At 41.4% G+C, this 22,598-nt stretch overlaps 1 protein-coding gene across 1 annotated transcript in view; it reads left to right on the forward strand.

The window, feature by feature from the left end:
• MORC1 (MORC family CW-type zinc finger 1) overlaps positions 1 to 22,598 on the forward strand; it is a 94,057-nt gene that overhangs the window by 47,824 nt on the left and 23,635 nt on the right. The window contains exons 16-20 of the mRNA XM_074947128.1: positions 1,772 to 1,877; positions 3,373 to 3,511; positions 10,431 to 10,499; positions 10,873 to 11,103; positions 13,305 to 13,391. Coding sequence (XP_074803229.1) covers positions 1,772 to 1,877; positions 3,373 to 3,511; positions 10,431 to 10,499; positions 10,873 to 11,103; positions 13,305 to 13,391 — 632 coding nt within the window. The remainder of the gene's footprint in view (positions 1 to 1,771; positions 1,878 to 3,372; positions 3,512 to 10,430; positions 10,500 to 10,872; positions 11,104 to 13,304; positions 13,392 to 22,598) is intronic.

Consider the following 22,598-nt stretch of genomic DNA (forward strand, 5'->3'; position numbering starts at 1 on the left):
GAGCTCCTGTTCCTGCAGTTCTGAGTCAGAAGTTTAATAAAAGGCCTTTTCATGAAAAAGCCCAGTAAGTAAATTCTCCCACATCAGTGTCACAGAAATAAAGTGTTCCCTACATTAAGTTGTCTGCTCCCAGAAAGGAAACTGCTAGTCATAACACTGTGAGCACAGAATATGACATTTAAATTGGCTCTTGAATTTATAACATATGAGAAAAATTTAAAATTTATTTCAGAAACACCAGTTAAAACTTTAATGTCAAGTAAAAAACATGGATGGAAAACACTGTTTTTAAATTACCGATTAGGGTACTTCTGTACATTTAAGATTCTGAAGGTATTCTAGTGTAACAAAAACTTGAACCAGTATGAAGTCCAGGATTTGCTGTTTAGTCCTGGCTCAGTGACAAAAAATCCCCCCCCGCACACACACACAGAGGAACTTGTGATATACTTGGAATCATCAGGACCTACTAACACTTGCCACTGATCACTGGACAGCTGGAAAGTTCAACTTTCCAGTACTGTATACAGTATTCATTTCCAGCCGTGTCAGTGCATGATGCTTGTTGGAAATCACATTAATCTTGTCTCCCCGTCCCATTTCAATACAGTTGTAATCCACCGTTTGGGAGAAGGCCACTGCATTTCAAAGCAGTCTGGAGTTTATTACTTAGACACACAAAGCATTTAGCAAATTTGTCAGATCTGCTTGCTAAATTCATGTCAGAATCGAAGAGAGAGGCAAGGTAAGGGGGGGATGGGGCGAGCAAGACAGCAGTAACTTATTTAACATATAATATTTCATGACTTGTCATTGTTAGATATAGTGTGACATCTTGAAAGCATTTGTACTGGTTAACTGATCCGTAAATATTTCAAAATGCTGATCCTGGTCTAGAAATCAGTGAAACTTTAGTTGCTCTAATATAGTTGGCACAATAACTACCACTATTCAGAAAATATACTCCTCACCTTTTCTTAGTACTTAATCCTAATAATAAGGCTTTCAAACCCAAATTAGATTAGGTCTTCTCCAACAGGTATTGCAGCACTTCATATTTTCCAAATGCCTACTGCAGTATGATGAGCTACCTTTTGGAAAGTGTTCAAAAACAAGTGTTCCCGGGGTAGAAATAACACCAAAATAAATGACAGTGTTGGACAATGTTCACTAATGATCTAAAGTTACAGTAGTAAGCAGAGTATCTGCCAAACTGTATGTAAAATGTGAAATTATACATGGTGATTCCTTTGCTAACACGAGTCCAACTAACTGGGTTGCCCTCAGAGGGAGAGGAATTATAACTAATGCATCTTAGAAGCCTCTGAAAGTTATTTCAAGGCTCTGTATCTTCTGTTTTAGTGGGGTTAGAAACATTGTGCCATAAAATGTGAGCTTGGTTCCTGACTTTCTAATAGAGGTTCGGGTTGGTAGAATCACCCATTTCTATCTTTGATGGGTCATGACGTTCAGGACTGTGCACTGCCTGTCCTGAAGGGGCAGCTGAACTTTGGAGGAATAGGGAAAGGCAACATTTGTGTTGCATGTTGCCTTTTTTTTTTTTTCTTTGTGGCTGCCATTTGCTGGAATTTCTCTTAATCTGTCAAAATTCTGACAGCTTCAGAGAGCCTTTAGTAGACAGAGGGAAAATGAGACTGTCAAAGCTGCATGTTGAATCCCATTAATCACATTAGCACAATAAATGGGGGGGGGTGAGGGGTTTTTTTATACTTGCTGTGATGTAGTAATGTTCTTCTAACTACTTAATTAGATATCTGCCTTAAATGGCGGGTTCTGTCATCATCCACTGATATCGGAAACAAAGACCACCGTGGAATCTGGACCTGTGAAATGATCCCAGGCCCTCTGGAAAACAAGTAAGCTTTTGATTAGCAATACTATATCACTGATTAGCATATTAATAATGAATTACCATTTATTAGGCATCTCCCTTGAAGCCAGAGTAATAAAACAAATGCAAAAAGTAAAGCATACATGCTATAGAAATATTTGCAAAAGCAAATACCATGTGAAACTTTACTTTTGTGATTGTTATATTAGAGAACACAGGCAGAATAATGGGGGTGTATCTAACCTTGTTAACTGCAGTAAGTGGCAGGTAGTATGTGTATCAGCTCTGCTACTTCAGACACTTGCCACTGAAGGCACACTCCTTCTTTACACCTATCCCTGCTTTAATGATGAACTCAGTCATTGGGAGAAGGGCATTTTGGGGTCACTCGCATCTAATCTAAATCCGAGTCTGTCTGGCACACTCCACACAGTCAAGCTTCGTTCCATCTTTATCACACTATCAAGGTTCTGTGGGCAAAACTGGGCTCTCAGGCCATGTCTACACTACAGAATTATGTCGACCTAACTTTTGTCGGCATACAGCCACCGCAGTTATTAAATCACTTGTGCGTGTGCGCACGCTTTGCTCCTTGGGTCAGCAATGTGCGTCCTCACCAGGAATGCTTGCACTGATTGTGTCATCAGTGTGGGGCACTGTGACCCTGAAAGCCAGTGACAGTCAATGTAAGTAATGCAGTGTCTACACTGACACTGCATCAGTCTAATTACATGCGGCACTTACATGGGTGGGAGCCAGATTTAAGTGAAGACACATCTACAGCTGGTTTGATGCAAGGCAGCTTACGTCGACTTAACTGTGTAGTTTAGAGCAGGGTTCTCAACCCTTTCCTTTGAGAACCCGCCCAACATACTATAAAAACTCCATGACCCACCAGTGCCACAACACTGTTTTTCTGCACATAAAAGCCAGGGCCAGCATAAACGCAGAGCAATTTCCCGGGGCCCCACGCCACAGGGTCCCCGAAAAACTAAGTTGCTCAGGCTTCGACTTCAGCCCTAGGTGGCAGGGCTTAGAACCCTGGGGCTTCAGCCTTCTGCCATGGGCCCCAGCAAGTCTAAAACTGGCCCTGCTTGGCAGCCCCCCTGAATTCTGCCCCCAGGAGGCCCCAGACTCCTACTTGAGAACCACGGGTGTAGAGCAGGCCTTGGTGGCCCCTGTGCAATTATCATACTGCACAGGCATATCTGACTGAGTCATAAGTAATTCTGGTGCACAAGAAGGAATAGAAACCAGTCTCTTCCTTTAATCGGTGTTTGCACCCCAGAACTAACGAGAGTTAAAAGGAGTAAAGCTAATCTTTTCACTGAAATTGACAGAAATGATGTGGCATATATTCAGAGAACAATTCTATTCTGTAAGATGATGCCTCTTTAGTCACTTTGGAGGGCAGTACTGTATTTTGAACCACTGAAGAGAATTCAAGACAATACAAGATGACAGAGCACGTATTCATTTTCACTCATTTTTCTCTTATATCGATTGAAACCATATTGTAGGTGTAATAGACCAGAACGTTTACCCTCCATACCTTTGGGCACTTTGAACAGACGATCACTGTCACCAAATGACAAAGAAAAACTCCTCATAGATTCAATTCAGCGACATCAAAGGAAGCTGGAAAACTTGCAGTCCCAGGTGAGCTGTTACCTGAAGCTTATACTGTTTTCCTCTGAACTGTCTGGGGTTTGTCTTAGGGAAAGTTCCAACTAACTCAATATGAATCTAAAAATTAAACATTCTTGGTGTGTTATGTTTTTTTTGTTTTTTGAAAGAATGAGGAGAAAAGCAGTATGTGTAAAAACTCTGATTCAGATAGAACATGTTCCATGGCAGTATTTTTCAGTGATAGTTGGAATTATTAATTAAATGAAAACCATTTGATTAACTTTGGTTTAGTAACTATCAAATTGTGAGTTGAATTTTGTTTTTTCTGAAATACATCACATGAAGTGAAATTAAATTCTATTAGTCGGTAAGCAAAGTGATATGTAATTGATATTGTCTTCAGAGGTGAGAATTGCATAATTTGTTTTGCTTTATCATTTATTTTCTAATAGACATTAGGATGCTGCTGCAATCTTCATTACCAAATTCTGTCTGGGAATTTAAATATCCACAGTCCATAAACTCCAGAAATACTGGTACCTTTTGGTAGACTTAATATTTACTGGGTACTAAAAGAATAAATAGCTTGATTTCCAGATTAAAAAATAAGCCTCTCAAATTGGAGTATATATAAACATTGTTGTCCTTTTTAGGGTGCTAGTAAATATTGGGGACTTGTTTGTTTCCTGTAGGAGGCGAAATCAGTGGAGTATGGTCAAAATATTTTCATAGTGTGACTAGCTTGTTTTACACTACGTACATCAGTTGTTGAACAGAGCTGGTCACAATCAGCATGCAGACAAATCCTTCATTCGGGAATACAGCCAAACACCAATGCCTGGCTCCAAGGGAACAACTCATTTTGAGTTGGGTGTTTCTGAAGGCAGAAAGCAAACTCTTGATGTTAGCAATAACTTTTCCAAAAAATAACCCTATTCAGACACTAACAGCCATTTCTCAGCTTGCTCACCGTATTTTTGAGCACCGAGTCTTATATCTTAGTCCTATACTCTAGAAATAAATCCTAAATGCCTCTGAAATTCATTTATTATCATCGCTTTAGTTTTTGTCCCTAGTTACTCATTCATAAGTTTGCCTAATTCTGCTGAGGTGATTCCGTGCAGTGAGAACATACTCCACAATTAGATTTCAGAAATCTTCCACCATTACTTTTGATAACTTAGCACACCTGTAATTAGGTCAGCCCAGTCTCCTTTTTCCCTGCTGTCTTCTACTCCTAAACTGAATTTTTCCACACCTTCTTCAAGAAAGATCCTATGTAAGATTACCTGTAATGATCAAAGATGAAGTAAAACTGTCTCCTATACAGGCAATGTTGTTGCTTGCTTTGTAGTAGCAAAGGGACAGAACACCATTTAACACCTTGCTTGCCTCTGAAACCACTGCTGTATGCTAAGAGATTTCAGTAATTTTTCCACAATAATTTAGCTTTGATTGGTTACAATTTGCTCTTATTTTTAGTATCTTCTGCAAACCTAGAGAACTTGTTTCCAGGACAGTTATCCAGTTAGTTGACGGTATGCGCAGGCTGCCAGGGAAATGCTGAGGTTTAGCATTGGAATGTAACTAGTGTTATTTCAGTAATACAAGTATTCGCTATACTATGGTAACGCTAATTACAGTAAAATGCTAAATGTCAGTGCTCTTATGGTGAACTGCTGGTCTCTTGTATGTGGACAGACTTCCATCAGTTCTTAGAACTGACCCTGCAGAGGCTGGTGAGTAAGGGGGAGCTTGACTCGTGTCTTGCCAAATTGAAAAGCTTCCAGCTATGTGTTTTTTCTCCTCTTCTTCAGACAGCGTTTTTGATCCAGCACTGTATTGTACCTGCTGTTTTTCTTTCCTTATCTTTGATTGCTATCCCTTGTCAAATGCCTTTTGAAAATCTAAGTGTAAGTACATCCACTGAATTTGCCTTTATCTTCAAAGAACTCCAGCAGGTCAATAAAACATTCTCTTCCCTACCTGAATGCATATTGGCTATCGCTCTAGCTGTGCATACATCCTGCACGTTTTACAAAAAGGTGCATACATTTTATTGTGACAACTTAATGCTGTCATTTTTCTTGAAAAAATTGTAAGTGCTGGTAAGAATCAGCGTAAATATTGAGTCCCGTGGTTTTTTTTCCTTTCTCTGAGCTGTTACAGAGGGAGTAGCGTCTTTGGGGACTCTCAGCAGGCAGACAGGAGCCAGCATTCATTGTGCATGTGCTGAACTTAAGGACCTTTCCAAACAAAATAAAGCATTTAGTCTTACACTTAGGTTTCAGGAAGGTGGACAAGAGGACTTGCCAAACCTTTAATGTTTCCAGAGTGTAATGGTAACTTTTGTACTGAAGGAAACAGAACATTTTAACGACAAAATAGCTAATCTTTGCATGCTGTAGTGTTGTCTTATGTGATACTAAATTTGTTTAGCATTGGAAATCAACGTTGAATCATTTTTAAAACTGTTGTTGCTTAACTAAACACACGTGAATTTCGGGCCATACTCCTCCAGGTGACAAGTTTATGTAAGAAGGCATATCTAAAGTCTATCAAGAAAGTTACAAAATATTTTGGTCAAAGTACATTTTGTGAAAATCACTGCTTTATAACCCATTAAAATGCCTCGCAGCTACAGTCGTTATTTTTCAGTATTCTTAAGTTCCATGGGTTGCATATTATTGTTTAGCTACAGCAATGAGAATCTAGGATAAGTCCATTGATTTTAATGGAGTTGCTCCAGTTTTATGCCAGTGGTACTGAGGACAGAAATGTGGCCCTAGATACTTAAATGCAGAATATTAAATGAGATGTATAGCTGCCCCAAATTGCCCCATATTGAAAGGAGAGGAAGGATTTGTCTATTCAGACTGCTGTTACGTTACACCTGTAATTGAAGCCTGTGCTGGTGAACCATTTGTATGCCAACATGTACTCTTTGTGCAATATTGCTGTCACAGTTTCAAAGTAACTGCACCTGTATTTTTCCTCTGTGGTCCCTTGCGGGCATAAGATTTATGGCTCCCAGCCAGCACTTCTCTTGGGTGGAGACTCACATCTCCCTTCCTGCTGACAAGGGATTTTAAGGCTGTACAGCCCCCTGCCATGCATTGTGATGTCCCCAGCAAGGAAGTCTGCTCAAGGCCAGCATCTGTGTGTTGTTTTCTCTCCAAGCACAATGTTTTTACCTTTGACCACACAGCTCTTCCAATAAAACTCATTTATTATGAGAGCAAAAAGCACCGCACACACACACACACAAAATTGGTTAAAGAAAGTTCCTACATATTTAGTTAACATACCAAAAATCACCCATCTTCACATGGGGTGTCTGGTAGTAAACATCCCTTCCAAACCTTCAGCAAGGATGGGAGTACCCTTAGAACCAAAGGTCCTGTTCATCTACTGAGTCAAAAAGAAGGCCCTGAGTCAGGTTAGGCTCAGCCTTTTATACCCAAAGCTCTTTCTTTGTCTTTTGGTCTTTGGAAAATCCGGTTTGAATGAGTACATGCAAGACACCCCAGGGAGTGGAACTTCTCGGGAGTTGTCTTCAGTCCCAGGATGAGTAACCCCCTGCCCTCTACACACACGCTCACACTCATGCTCTCTCCCTCCTGCTCCTCTTCCTTCTCCCTGGAGAAGCTGTGGTAACCCTCCCCCAGGGAGTAGAACTGTCATACATGAAACCATTCATAAATTTCAAACAGTGATTTCCCAAAGACATTGCAGGGGATTGAAATATTTGTCACCAGTGCTTTACTAAATTTCTCAAGGTTGCATAGCATATTGTACAGTGTGTATATATGTACTTAACTGTCTACTAGCTCTCAAAGAGGCACAAGATAAGTTACTGCCAAACTGTGGCGGCTGAATTCACCCCAGCTGCCAAACTGTGCTACATAATCTAAGCTTACATTCAAATATATTTCTGTGTTCAATGGGGGCACAAAAGGACTTAAATATTAACCGAGTGGAAATCAGTCGTGCTCTGAGTGTGCAGTCAATCTGAAACAATAGCTCTGAGAGGTGTGAAATGCCTCTTTCATCTAAGTCAGGGGTTCCCAAACTTGGTTCATGGCTTGTTCTGGGTAAGCCACTGGCAGGCCGTGAGAAGCTTTGTTTACCTGAGCGTCTGCAGGTATGGCCACTCGCAGCTTCCAGTGGCCGCGGTTAGCTGTTCCCGGCCAATGGGAGCTGTGGGAAGCAGTGGCCCGGCCCGCACCGCTTTCTGCAGCTCCCATTGGCCAGGAACGGCTAACTGTGGCCACTGGGAGCTGCGAGTGGCCGTACCTGCAGATGCTCAGGCAAACAAAGCGTCTCGCGGCCCACCAGGGGCTTACCCAGAACAATCCGCAAACCAAGTTTGTGAACCCCTGATCTAAGTGGTATGTACTAGGTCTAATTTGAGGATGGCAATATAAATGCCCCTTTCATCCACTAACTCTAATTTGAGGATGGCAATATAAACCTCTACATTCTTAACTAGCTACCTGCTGGTAACTTAAACAAAATAACTAAGGCAGTCAAATGATTAAAAAATTTAATCGCGCGATTCAAAAAAAATGATCGCAATTAATCGCACTGTTAATAATAGAATACCATTTATTTAAATATTTTGGGTGTTTTCTACATTTTCAAATATATTGATTTCAATTACAACACAGAATACAAAGTATACAGTTCTCACTTTATATTTATTTTTGTTTACAAGTATTTGCACTGTAAAAAAACAAAAGAAATAGTATTTTTCAATTCACCTAATACAAGTACTGTAGTGCAGTTTCTTTATCATGAAAGTTGAACTTACAAATGTAGAATTATGTACAAAAAAACCTGCACTCAAAAATAAAACAATGTAAAATTTTAGAGCTTGCAAGTCCGTTCTGTCCTACTTCTTGTTCAGCCAATCGCTCAGGCAAACAAGTTTGTTTACATTTGCAGGAGATAATGCTGCCTGCTTCTTGTTTACAGTGTCACCTGAAAGTGAGAACAGGTGTTCTCATGGCACTGTTGTAGCCAGTGTCACAAGATATTTATGTGCCAGAGGTGCTGAAGATTCATCTGTCCCTTCATGCTTCAACCACCATTCCTAACATGCGTCCATGCTGATGACAGGTTCTGCTCGATAACGATCCAAAGCAGTGCAGACCGACACATGTTCATTTTCATTATCTGAGTCAGATGCCACCAGCAGAACGTTGATTTTCTTTTTTGGTGGTTCAGGTTCTGTAGTTTCTGCATTGGAATGTTGCTCTTTTAAGACTTCTGAAAGCATGCTCCACACCTTGTCCCTCTCAGATTTTGGAAGGCACTTCAGATTCTTAAACCTTGGGTCAAGTGCTGTAGCTATCTTTAGAAATCTCACATTGGTACCTTCTTTGCGTTTTGTCAAATCTGCAGTAAAAGTGTTCTTAAACTGAACAACATGTGCTGGTCATCATCCAAGACTGCTATAACATGAAATATATGGCAGAATGCGGGTAAAACAGAGCAGGGGACATACAATTCTCCCCCAAGGAGTTCAGCCACAAATTTAATTAATGCATTATTTTTTTAATGAGCGTCATCAGCATGGAAACATGTCCTCTGGAATGGTGGCCGAAGCATGAAGGGGCATATGAATGTTTAGCATATCTGGCACGTCAATACCTTATATTGTTTTGTTTTTGAGTGAAGTTATGTAACAAAAAAAAATCTGTATTTGTAAGTTGCGCTTTCACAACAAAGAGATTGCATTACAGTACTTGTTTGAGGTGAATTGAAAAATACCATTTCTTTTGTTTATCATTTTTATAGTGCAAATATTTGTAATAAAAATAATATACACTTTGATTTCAGTTACAACACAGAATACAATATACAGGAAAATGTAGAAAAACATCAAAAATATTTAATAAATTTCAGTTGGTATTCTGTCTAACAGTGCGATTAAAACTGTCGTTAATCGCAATTAATTTTTGTAATCACAATTAATTTTTTGAGTTAATCACGTGATTTAACTGCGATTAATTGACTGCCCTAAAAATAACAACCACCGGCAAATAGACTTATTGCACAATTCCCTGCTCTCTCACTCCTCTTTTTTTTTTATTTATCTGAATCTGCTGTGGTGCTTATAGAATTTCCGCCAGAGTACGATTAGTGAAGCGCCTGGCCAGTGAAGTCAAGTCAGGCTTACTGTGGAGTACATAGCATTCTGAGCCTGTTTCTTGGTATTCTGTTGTATCTGATTAGAGAGGAAATTCACTGCATAACTGATCAGCCTGTGAAGAACAGGGGCTGCTTGAGGAACGGCTCTCCATTTTGCTCCAGAAATTTGAGGAGTCTACTTGGGTAGCCCCTGAAAATAGAAGTTATATTCATTTTTTGGTCCATTTGGCTAGCTAGCACAGAGGTGCTGGGGGTCTTTGAATTAGAATTCTGACCACTAGGTTCTGTGGTGGGAATTTCTAACCAATAAACCAGGCCTTTATAAAGACTTGCTTTATTTCAGTGTGCTGTGGTGACTTGGTGTTGGGGAATGGAATTGGAGTTAACCATGCTTAATCCCCCTCCCTTTTTTTCTAAATAAACACACCTCTTCAAAAGCCTCTGCTACCTTCCTGAAACATAACAGATAGCAGAATCAGATTTTTATAAAACTCCTTAGCTAAAGAGGCCCCGGAAATCTTCATTCTACATAGAGCAGATGCCAGAAGGTGAGTTGACTTTCATAAGGTTGGGAGAGGAAGAAGTATTTAAAGAGGTTATTTATGACTTATTTCTGTGGTGAATGCTTCCTGCCACTACAGTAGTGGGAGTATTAAAGATATTTAAACTCAGGCTTTCACAGTGAACATGTAAGCTGGTAAGAACAGTCCATTAGAGAGTCTTTACTGATTTTGTGACAGGCATAAATTACTGTAAACGTCTGAATTTCATGTGTTTACGTTTATTTTTATAGAAATCTCGTTTAATCCAACCGCACACAGTTGCTCAGTGTGGAGACAGCAGTGGAACACTCTTAATAGATGTGAGTAACTAAACTCTTTGGATAACTATTTTCCATTGTGAACTAGCAGAGGCAGGAAAGGAATTAAAGATAGTCCACACACGCTAATTTACTTCAGACCAGTACATGTCAGAATTTTGTCCTTCAAATGAAGTGGTGTTTCATCTTGCAGAAGAAGTCTGCTAACACATGAAGAGTCTGATCCAAAGCCCATTTGAAGTTAATGGGAATTTTTCCATTGGCTTCTGTGGTTTCTGGATCAGGCTTTTAGAAAGGTCAAACTTTGTGGAAATTCAAGAGTTATGAGGTAAAATAGTTCGAGCGTTCTTGTTAAATGACCCAACCAAAAGAGAAGTGGTTACTTTGACATAACTGACAGTTTCCTTTCTTTAAGAAAAATGAAAATGTTCAGAAAACAGTGAGTCAAAGAAATGCTTTCCATAGAGAGCCAGCTCCGTCATCTTCATGTTTGGATAACTGTAGCAGAAAACAACACGTGCAAAAAAGAGGTCCTAAAAGATGGGATATTTCAGAGCACAGGGCTACTTCCCAGAAGAAAGCAAGACCTCAGGAACGACAAATACCTCCTGTTTCCCTATTGGAGAAGCATCACCAAGTTTCACTGGTTTAGTACCACTTTATTTCTTTGTTTCTGATCTCCTTCCTAAAGTAGTTTGCTTATTAGTTTGATTTATACTGGGTATTTATCAACTTGGAAGGTGCAGTTCCAATACGAAAAAAATTAAGAAAGGGCAAATACTATTTTAAAAAAAAAATTCATGAACTTTCATTAAAATCTTTGCAGTTGCTTTGAGAATTGCAGCCCTTGTTAACTGGCTTTCCGTGGTCAGTGAGGCGTAAGTTTAGTTTGCAAGAACGCATGGAAAGGAATGGTGGAATGACCACGTGAAAGTACATTTGCCTATGTGTTTATAGACTACCTTAAAAGTTCTACGTACTGTTATTAAGCATTATTGCCAATTGTGTTGAGTGCCTAGGGAACCAACCCAGGATGGGGCCCCATTGTATTGGACATTGTACAAACACAAAAGTAGACAGTCCCTGCCCCAAAGATCTTGCTTTGTAAACAATTAAGGATTAAGTAGAGAGACTGTCAAAGAGCAGGTATAATAACATCTAGCACTAGGGAATGTGAAATGGAACCCCAAAAAGTACTAAACCGTGCTTGCTTTAAATATGAGTTACAGTAGAAACTCTTGAGGGCAGGGACTGTGCCTAATATGTTGAAGGAGAGCGTACATAAAATACTTAGATTTAGCAGAAGGATATTGTATGCTGTAACATGTAAGCATTTCTTGTCATCTCTCTGTTCATAGATGATGATGATGAAGTACCAGTATTTTGTATTTATTCATTGTACTAACATGTAAGTGATCTGAGGCTGGCAGTGAACTCGGGAATCTTGTTTCTTGGGTCTGGTTATAGCCTCTTACCTTGATATTATAAGTCTTGCCTTTGAGGAGAGATTACTAATTATCTTGTTCCCATAAAGTTCTATTAGTTGTTGTTTTTTCTCGTTCTCAGTTGGGGCTGCCTCTGTACCAAATTTCAGCTTGCTATCCCTTAGCACTTTTACACTTGATTTTTTTCAAAAATCACAAGAATTGTTTAAAATGGGACAGTCTTTTCTATTATTTTTGCTCAGGCTAGAACTCCCCACAGACACACACAACCCCCTCAACCCCCCTTTGCACAGAGACTGACCCTGTAGAATCTCATTCCAAAAGGTGAATATTTGGGACAATTAAGTGACTGAAAATGAGGAATTAGAATGGAAAGGTTTGTGCAGCTTTGAAAATAGTATAGTGGTAACACCTGCTACAGTTCAGCTTGCCTGGTATTTCTTTGTAGCAGCTGGAAGAAATAAAACATCTAAAAGCAGTAAGTAAGACTAATAATAACATCAGCAGTTAAACTGGATAGAATAAAAATGTACTTGTGCGATCAGTCCTCATGCTTCAGGGCATAAACTGAACACTTGCAAAGGTCAGGAAAAAGTCACTTTCCCCATGTCCCCTCCCTCTATTCCAAACACACCCAGTAGGGTAGTATTGCTCATTTGACCATTAGGGCCCAGTATTGTTTGCCTTCCTCTGGCAGAAATGACTGTTGAGGCTGGCATACGCTTTTAGGTGGATTATTGGTTTAATGTGGTATGATCATTCTTGGTGCTAAATGACTCCTGGTCATAAACTGAGTGTGAAAAGACAGCTGGCTTGTGTATGCTGATTTGAATATTGTACACTGTAATTTTAATGCCAGGATTAAATTCAGGGGCAAATATTCAGAAGACTGATGACTGGCATACTTTTTGACGGGTGCAAATAGCACACAATGAACTGCAGGTGCAAATGTGTATTTCAACTTGCAGCTGGGTAGGTAAGGGTGCAAGTATCCAGATTTGCACACACAATTCAGTCACAAGTACAAATTTTACAAGTGGAAATGGCACCTGCAAAATGGACACTGCCCTCTTGAAAATTTGCCCCTAGAAACAGAACCAGATTTGAACTGTGGATAGTTCAGCCCCTTGGTGCATCTCACGGAAATGTAGAAATAAAAAAAATGCATGTTCTGGGTATTTTTACCTAAAAAGCAGAAGGCAAAAGCAGTAATGCCCAGTTATTAAATAATGCTAAGATTTCGGCAATGTGCAGGTTGCCACACTGTTAGAATAGGTGTAACATCCTGGAGCATTATTTTACTCTTAATCCTGAGTGATGTGGTGTGCTTCAACATCTCTGCTATTGGCATGCTAACACTAATTCTAAACTTGTTGATCCCAATTCTAATACCTTATTGCAGGTGCCTCATGAGAGCCAACAAATGTTTCTGGAGAAATCTGAAGTTGCCAAAATTAAAAAAGAAGACAGTGACCTAGAAATGATCTGTGTAAGAAGCCTGTTTTGCCTTTGTTTTTAACCCATAAGCACTGTGTAAAATAAGCTGTAGTCAATCCAGAGTGAAGTCCGAGTGCATTTATACCTCTATTTTTCCTATTAGAAAACCATTTTTAGAAATAGCTGCTAGCACCATTGTGCCAGCACTGGGGATGTGGCATAATTTTGTCTAATCAGATTTTAAAAGACTATCTTAACAAAACGTTTTACTGTCCACATTGCCTGATTAAAAAAAAAAAAACAGAACGGATTTTTACGTGGCAGAAAGATGTAGCATGATAGAAGCCTAAATGACTTAAAGCCAGTAATACTCTCAGTTGATTGGCTTTGAGCTTTCTAAACCCCTGAGTAGAAATGCTACTTGCCTTAATTACTTGTGGATCATCTGCTCTAAAATGCTGCTTTGTCATGAAGCTTGAAAAGGTAGTGTTTCTAATGCAGTGAAAATCAGTCCATGAAACTGTAAACCTACTATGTCCATGCAATTAGCACATACTTAATTAATTTTAGGAGCATAATTTATTCAGAATAGCACAGAAACTCTGCAAATAGCAGCCTTCATCAAGTCAAGGTGTTTTGTCCATAACAAAAAGACCATCAACAAACTAGATGAAACTAGCATAGTTGTTAGATATTAATTTTAACAATAACTCTGGGAGTCTGGTGATAGCAAGATGCACATAGAGCAAAATTGCAAAGATAAAGTAAGGGAAAATCACTTCCTGAAAGCAGTACAAGTAACTATCTTAGAATCAAGGCAGTGAAACATAAGAGGGAGCTAGGCCATGGAAAAGTATAGAGGGTAGTATCGAGTTACTAAATCAATTTGTGGCCGTGCTGTGGTCGAGTGAAGCCCCTTTAATATATGAGGAGTGTTACACAAGAAATTGACACTGGACTTAATGACACATGAAATGGATAAAGGGGAAAACCTGAAAATAAAGCAGAAGTTGTTGTGATGCAGCATGGACTAATTGCAGGCATACGTTAAAACGTAGCTGTTGATATAAGAAAAGTGTCTGGCTGAACTCCTGAAGTGAAAGCAAAATAATTCCCTTGAAGTCAAAAGAAACATCAGTGAAGGTTTGAGTACCAATAGCTCATAACACACTTCCAGATGGGGATGTTAACCCAGGAAATTGTTATAGATAACAATCCATTGTTGTTTGTGGCAATAGATAACAATCAAGCATCTGTTGGAAAAGTAATATGAAAAAACCACCAAATTTCCCATAAGAGTGCATCGGGAACAGCTTTTGTTTCAGAATGTGGAGGAAGTAACCAGGGGACAGCCGTTTCAAACTTGATTCTGACCAACAGGGAAAAATTGGTAGTGAGTCTGAAGGTGGAAGGCAATTTGGGTCAAAGTGATCATGAAATGATAGATTTTATGATTCTAGGGAAAGGAAGGAGTGAGAGCAGCAGAATAAGGGCAAAGGACTTCAGAAGACTTAGATAACTGGTAGGTAAGATCCCATGGGAAGAAAATCTAAGGCAAAAAGGAGTTCAGGAGAGCTGGCCGTTTCTCAAGGAGATAATATTAAAGGTACACCTGCGAACTTGGTCCTGGCTCAGTGCAGGGGGCTGGATTTGATGACTTTGTGAGGTCCCTTCCAGCCCTACATTTCTGTGATCAAGTGTGATGACCAAGATTAATTATAATAGTTGTAAGTCCTAGGTATAGTGTGTATTTCCTTTATAGAAATGTCTAGCAACATGCAAATAGTGATAGAGATGAGAGGTAGGAGTTGGGACGCCTGGTTTGTGTTCCTACATGTGCCACTGACTCACTGATGCACACACTGTAAGTGACTTACCTGACATCAGTTTTCCCATCTCTAAAACAGGACCTATGCTACTGCCATACGAACAGTAAAAATAAAAGTTGTGACTTGGGCAGAACTTGTCGAAGCCACTCTCATCAGGAGAATAGGCTTTCTCATTGTCCGGTACTTACTCTTTCAGAGTTGGTCATAAATGATATGTGAATCACATTGCTTGTGGTATTCTGGCACTTTTACTTACAGTACCAGCCAAAAAATGAAAGTATGAACCTGGGGAAAAAACTACTCAAATGGACTGGGATTGTTTGGAGTGCAAGTATGGAATAGTTCTTTATCGCTTGCTCTACTAGATACTTTTCAAACCATTTCAGATCTTGTTATTTCTAAAGTAACTCAAGTTTCACTTGCAAGTGAAGTACTGGCAGATCAGATGTCACCTGGACCACGTAGCTGCTTATATCAAGTGTAACTATTTGGCTTCTGTTTTACTAATCTGCATTCTACCTTCCAAGCAGTTATTATAATAACATCAAACCAGGGCTTAGGTTGGGCCAGCTGTCACTTCATTTCCTGCTCCAGCCCACCTACACATACTCATACTGTCAATGAGATAGCTAGAACAGGGAAAGTGTAACGTATGATTGAGTAAGTAGTAGTACAGAATATAGATTGCCTTAAGATAAGGATGGAACTGCACTTGGAATCAAACAGTAAAGTGGGACATGACTGCTGAAATGACATAGTACACAGGTTAGGAACAAGGGCCCAGCACCAGCTGCTTTTACCATGCACAGATTGAGACAGATTTTATCGCTACATTTCTAGCCCAAGCTGGGGCAGTGTGGAGTTATGGGGGCTCTGAGGTGCTATCCCATCCAGAAGTTAGTCTATGTCTGAGCTTCTTGGCATACAGCGGAGAGTGTGTATATGGCCATTCCTCTTCTCAGTTTTGAGGAGAGATGAACCAGTGGGTGCTAAGAGAGAATAGTTCCAGTATTTCCTCAATTGGAAGAACTATAACTGTGTCCAACCTTTGTGCAGGAAACAGAAAAAGTGGCAGTATGCCTTATACTCCACAGTGGCACAAGTGTCATGTATAATCTAACCTACATCTGTTTTCAAACAGTGCTTAAATACTGTATTATGGGTTACCATAAAAATGCCTATAACATTCTTGACAAATGATACTGCTTTTTCCCTGCTAAGTGGCAGTGTGACTCTCCACTTCAAACAGTGCTTCACACTTAAGGTTTGCATCTCCCTTGGCATGGAGCACCCCCTTTACTCAGTCATTCTGCCGGTTCTTGGAAGGTTTTCCTTAGCTCACATATACCAGTTTTTATTTGTTTTAAGGAAACATCATGTTTGTCATTTATTACTTGCTTCAAGTATATTTGTGTGATCACAGCTGACAATCTAATCTCAGGCTGTTGGTGGTTAATTAAGTTAGACAAATACCTACTATCTGTAGATATATCATTGCTTTTCCGTTATGCTGTAGCTGCAAGAATTAAATTAGGAATTAATTGCCTTTTACTGCCTTGGCAGCTTTTGTTATATTAAACCAGACAGTTATTGGCCTGCTTTAGTTCATCTTAACCCCTCCCCTGCTTGCCATAAAATGGCTGTATGCAGATACTTGTGTGTCTTGCCATATAGACCCAGGTTGCCCTGGCAAAACATATTCTCACTAAATATCTTGGCTCAGACTCTTAACTAGTGTAACTGGGATAGCTCCTTGTAAGTCAATGAAGCTGTGCCAGTTCACACCGACTGCGGATCTGGTCCTTGATTTGTCAAATGAGGTACATCAAAATGGCTCTGGTATATGAATGTAGATGACTCTTACAAAGTACAGGTAAGCATGTTCGTATCGGTGTCCTGGGTGACGTGAAATATCTGATGATCATGCTTCATACCATCTTCTATACCAAATGGGTATAGAATGGGTAGGTGTGATGGGGTACAGCCCCCACACTGAAGTGGAAGGGGTTAAGGAGCTACTCTGGGTCCAGGCAGCTCCGCCCTGCTAAACCTGCAGTGCATACACAGGCTGGAGGAGGAGCTGAATAGGGGAGTGGCGTAGCTTGCTTGCAGGCAGTCAGTGGAGGTGAGCAGACCAACACTCTGAAACGCTCCAAAAAGAGCCCTGCTGGGGCCCCTGACTGTTGATGGCCTGTCCGACCTGCTGAGGGAAAAGGACTCTGGACCTCTGCAAGGCTGGAGACTTCTTTGACTTATTTTGTTTACAAACTTTTGCATTTCCCTCTTGAATGGGGAGGCCAGTAGGAAGTGATCTAGGAGGCCTGGCACTTCAGGGTGTTGGGTTCAGCTGCCTGCCTTTGGGCCCTGGATTGGAACCTAGTGGAGAGGGGTGGGCCCAGGTTCCCTTACCCACGTCCTGATGGGACTGGAGACTCAGGACTGCGAAGACTCCATATCTCAGAGAGTTCCAACTCTGGGACTTTGGCCAGGTGAAGCCTGAAGCCCCTTGCTGGGCAGAAGAACTAGCTCTTTGTTGGAATCTTGACATACTTTGGAACAGGTGGACACAACTTGTGGCCCAGCCGGAGGGCCAAGCCATAGCAGAGGACAGATCACCACAGGCTATCAACAGGGGGTGCCAAGACAGACGAGCACCTGTCACACCCTCGCTGACCACTAGGCGGCACCTGTGGAGGGTAGATCCCTTCACAGTAGCCCATTATCTTCACCACTTTTTTTCATGCCTGAGGCAATATCCCTCTTCTAAGATACGCAGTATATTCTCCTGTAATAACTATCTTTGTAGATCACTTGTTTTGTAGACAAAAATGGTGCTGTACCTTTGCTTGTGTCTTCATTTATCTGTTTGTTTGACCTGGGCTAATTAGTCATTATTATGTATAACTCACCTAACAGAGGCGGTATAGTAAATGCTTCTCTAATACTGAATTTACAGTATAGTAAATGCTTCTCTAAACTTCTAATTATATTCATAAGATGTAATTCCTTGGCATTTTGCCATATTGCACATTACATCCTAGATACATGAGCCAGGACAGCAGTATTGATTTATGGTGAGGCAACTTTCTTTGTTCTTGCTACTTCCTCTTTAACATTCCTATATATTATTGACTTGCTTTAAGCATGCCTATATGCTTTAGATTGGTGTGATAATAATTCTCGTCCAATAGAATACTTGGCTTCCCATCACTTGTATCTGCATCTAATGTCTCAATCTTGGTTTAATTTTTTTGACAACCTGATTTATTTGTAGCTGATGATCAATTTGCCTTTACTGCAGACTGTATTAATGTACTGTACACAGGCCCTTCAAAAAGTCAGCGTTGCTAGCTTCTGTGCAGATAAACCTAATGGTGCACCTGGATGGAGAAGAATCAGCCCTGCTCTACACTAGGACTTTAGGTCGAATTTAGCAGCGTTAAATCGATGTAAACCTGCACCTGTCCACACAATGAAGCCCTTTATTTCGACTTAAAGGGCTCTTAAAATCAATTTCCTTACTCCATCCCTGACAAGTGGATTAGCGCTTAAATCGGCCTTGCCAGGTCGAATTTGGGGTACTGTGGACACAATTCAACGGTATTGGCCTCCGGGAGCTATCCCAGAGTGCTCCATCGTGACTGCTCTGGACAGCACTCTCAACTCAGATGCACGATTGTTTGCCGTTGCTCTGACGCAGGGAGGGGCGACTGACGACACGGCTTACAGGGTTGGCTTACAGGGAGCTAAAATCAACAAAGGGGGTGGCTTTACATCAAGGAGTATTTCAGGCAGGACTTCACGGAGGGTTCCAATAAGAAATGGTGCACCTAAGTTATTGTTCTTATTGGAACAAGGAGGTTAGTCTGGCCTCTGATTGATACATGGCTAGATTTACTTCCTTGCACCTTCTCTGTGAGTGACTGCAGTGTGACCTAGAGGAATGAGTCCCCTAGACGGGGGGTGGGGGAGGGGGGGTTGCAAATGAGTACAAAACAGATCTGGTCTATTTCTTGTTTTGATCCACTCCATCTATCTTTTACATCTTTGGCTGGCAGCAGACGGTGCGGAAGGACTGCATGTCATCCACATCTCATGGCTGCTCGGCAGAAGATGGTACAATAGGACTGCTAGCCATCCTCATCTCTTGCCTGCCCGGCAAAAGATGATGCAATAGGACTGCTAGCAATCCGTATCACCTGCCTGCTCACCATAAGATGGTTCAATAGGACTGACTGCAGAACTAAAGAGAATTTAGTCCCTGTGCCCACGTCTGCCCAGGCGCTCCTGATCGACCTCACACAGGCGACCAGGAGCACCTCGGACATGACGATGATGGCTACCAGTCCTATTGCACCGTCTGCTGCCACAAGGCAATGGGTTGCTGCTGCTGTGTAGCAATGCAGTACCATGTCTGCCAGCACCCAGGAGACATACGGTGACAGTGAGCTGAGCGGGCTCCATGCTTGCCGTGGTATGGCGTCTGCACAGGTAACTCAGGAAGAAGGGCGCAAAACGATTGTCTGCCCTTGCTTTCACGGAGGGAGGGAGGGAACGGGGGCCTGACGATATGTACCCAGAACCACCCGCGACAATGTTTTAGCCCCATCAGGCATTGGGATCTCAATCCAGAATTCCAATGGGCAGCGGAGACTGCGGGAACTGTGGGATAGCTACCCACAGTGCAACGCTCCGGAAGTTGACTCTAGCCTCGGTACTGTGGAAGCACTCCGCCGAGTTAATGCACTTAGAGCATTTTCTGTGGGGGGGGACACACACTCGAATATATAAAACCGATTTCTAAAAAACCGACTTCTATAAATTCGACCTAATTTCGTAGTATAGACATACCCTCAGTGTCTGTGTAAAAGCAGTTGTTGTTCTGTATTTCAGACTCTACTGTTGTCAAAACAGTGCTCACTACTCTCACTATAAATAAAGCCCTGCCATCTGTTCCATTATAAATCTCTGTTTTTTAGCATTTGTAATGGCTGTAAAACCTCGCTCCAGGCTAAAACTTGGTTTATGACACTTAATGTCTAGGAATGATGTGAAATTATCCAGATGCTTTTTAATAGGTAATAAAACTTGGCAGCTCCAGCAGTAGTATGCTGTATATGACATATATTCTATTGAAAAAATGGCAGGACAGAATAAAGAACATCGTACGTTTGTCCTAAGCAAGAAGTGGATCAAATGGAACCAACAGAAGTGAGGTGGAGATCTTGTATCTGGAATAGTTCCTGAGTGGGCCATTCAGGAGGGTTAGGTGAAATTGAAACAGGTGATTGAAAATAGTGATGGATTTGGAGAGGACTGATTTGGAGGTGTAAATATCAACAAAATGAAACCAGTTAGATACCTGGGAGGGGTGGCTTCTGGTAAGAGTGTGAAAGGTTTCACACACTATGAGGAATCTAGGCAGTTTGTTTACTGTTTGTTAGAGATGTTAAAATTTGGAGCATCCCACTTTAGGTAACGGAGTATCTACGTGATGAAGTAGGGAATCTCTCCCCAGTGCTCTGGGCAGTTCTTCTTAGGCATGTCCAACATGCCTCAGGTGGCTTGTGACCAGGATTCATCGCTGAATTTGGTCCACTGGCTGGATCATTATCTTCCCCAGCCCGAGCTGGGTACTGGCAGGGAGTGCAATGTGAATGCTGATCCATGCCCCCCCAGGCACTAGATCTCCATGCAAGAGGAGACATCTGCAAGGGGGCATGCATGCAGCCATCACTTTCATGATTTTAGATGGCTCAGACTTGCTGCTCTGGGGAGCTTGCTCCCAAATGTGGGGATCAGCAGAAGTAATTGCTGAGGGACAATCTATTAGGATTGTCATTAGCTTTAACTGTTTAGTTCTTTCTTGGCTGAATATCTTTTTCATTATTGCCGTCTCTGAAAATATAGTAATATGCCAACTCGTTATTTATGGGATCTTTTTTTAGTATTCTTTCTCCCTTCAAACAATGAACAAACTCTTGAACAAAAGAAACTATATCACAGATGTGGCAGCAGCCAAGGCACCTATTAACTGGGCTCTGAGTCAGCAGAGGAGATTTTTTGTTTGATTCTTTGCCACTGATTTGACCGCATTACCTCAGGCAAGTCACTTAGCTGTCTTACAGATAGGGAAACAGAGGCTCGGAAAGATTATTGCTTACCCAGCTTCATGGAGTACTGTGACATCTCTGGATTCTAAATGCTATTGAAGTGCTAAGCAATATTGCCTAATTTTCATGTGGAAAGTGTGAGTTATACAGTGATGGTCTTCCTCACTCACTTTCCCACTAGGAAAGCTGAAATCTAAGTTAAACATAGGGCTTGTCTCGATGAGTGGGGGGGTTAATCCACAGTTAATTGATGTGTGTTAGTTAACACGCTGTACACAAGCTGCAGTTAATAGTGGGCACATGTGCTTTCTTTCAATTCTCATCATTGTATGCACAGGGCAGGGGCTTGCTGCGTGTTAAGTGTGTGGCATTCTCAAAGGGTATTCCATGGTCCTTAGCTTTGCTTCTGAGCAGTGGGCGTCCTGGGATTTCTCTCGCTGTACATTGTGAGATGAGTAGAGGAAGCCAATGGAATTCTGCAACTTGGAGTCAAAGTTGTTTTTTTAAAAAATCCCATGATTCCACTCTCTCTGTCCAACGCTTCCTCTCCTTCTGGGTGGGCTAGCACCATTTTGAAATTGCTGTCAGCCAGCACGGACCCAACTGTCTTCCATGCTGCTGTGCTGACAACCGCAAACACACACAGCCTACTTAGGCTGTATTTCAGGCATCTTTGCGTTTTGGACTGTGCCTGCCTCACCACCAAGCACATAATGTGGCTTCAGCAGTGGGGGAGGAAGGAAGACCAGGACGAGCTTGATCCCAAGCAACTGCTACGACAGGAGCTGCTCTTGGAGCAACTTCACACATTCCAGTGCTGTTCCTGGGCTTAGAAAACCAGTGTGGATTGGTGGGAAAGGATCACTAGGCAGACCCAGGATGACCAGCAGTGGTGAGAGAATTTCAGGATGGTGAAGGTGGCTTTTTCTGAGATCTGTGCTGAGCTAGCAGCAGCAGCAGCATACCAACCTGCAGTGTCCCACACGCATGGACAAGCAGGTCGCAATTGCCACTGGGAAAGCGAGCCACTCTGCAATGCTACCTGTCCATAGTAAACCAATTCCATGTCAGGAGATCCACTGTTGGGGCCATTGTAATGCAGATGTGTGCTGCCATGCATGAGGCACGGTTCCACAGGCTTATAAAGCTCAGGAATATATTCTGAAAGAGTATTACACAATTCACGGTAAACAAGGGGTTACTGCACTCTGATGAATTCTGTCTTGTGTGCTCAGGCGTTTTCCCTCCAAACTAGTTTGAGTAACTTCAGTTAAACCCCCCAATATAGACAAACCCTTAATTAGCTGCTAATGCTTC

Source organism: Natator depressus, chromosome 1 (genome assembly GCF_965152275.1).
Source record: "Natator depressus isolate rNatDep1 chromosome 1, rNatDep2.hap1, whole genome shotgun sequence".
NCBI classification, from domain to species: domain Eukaryota; kingdom Metazoa; phylum Chordata; order Testudines; family Cheloniidae; genus Natator; species Natator depressus.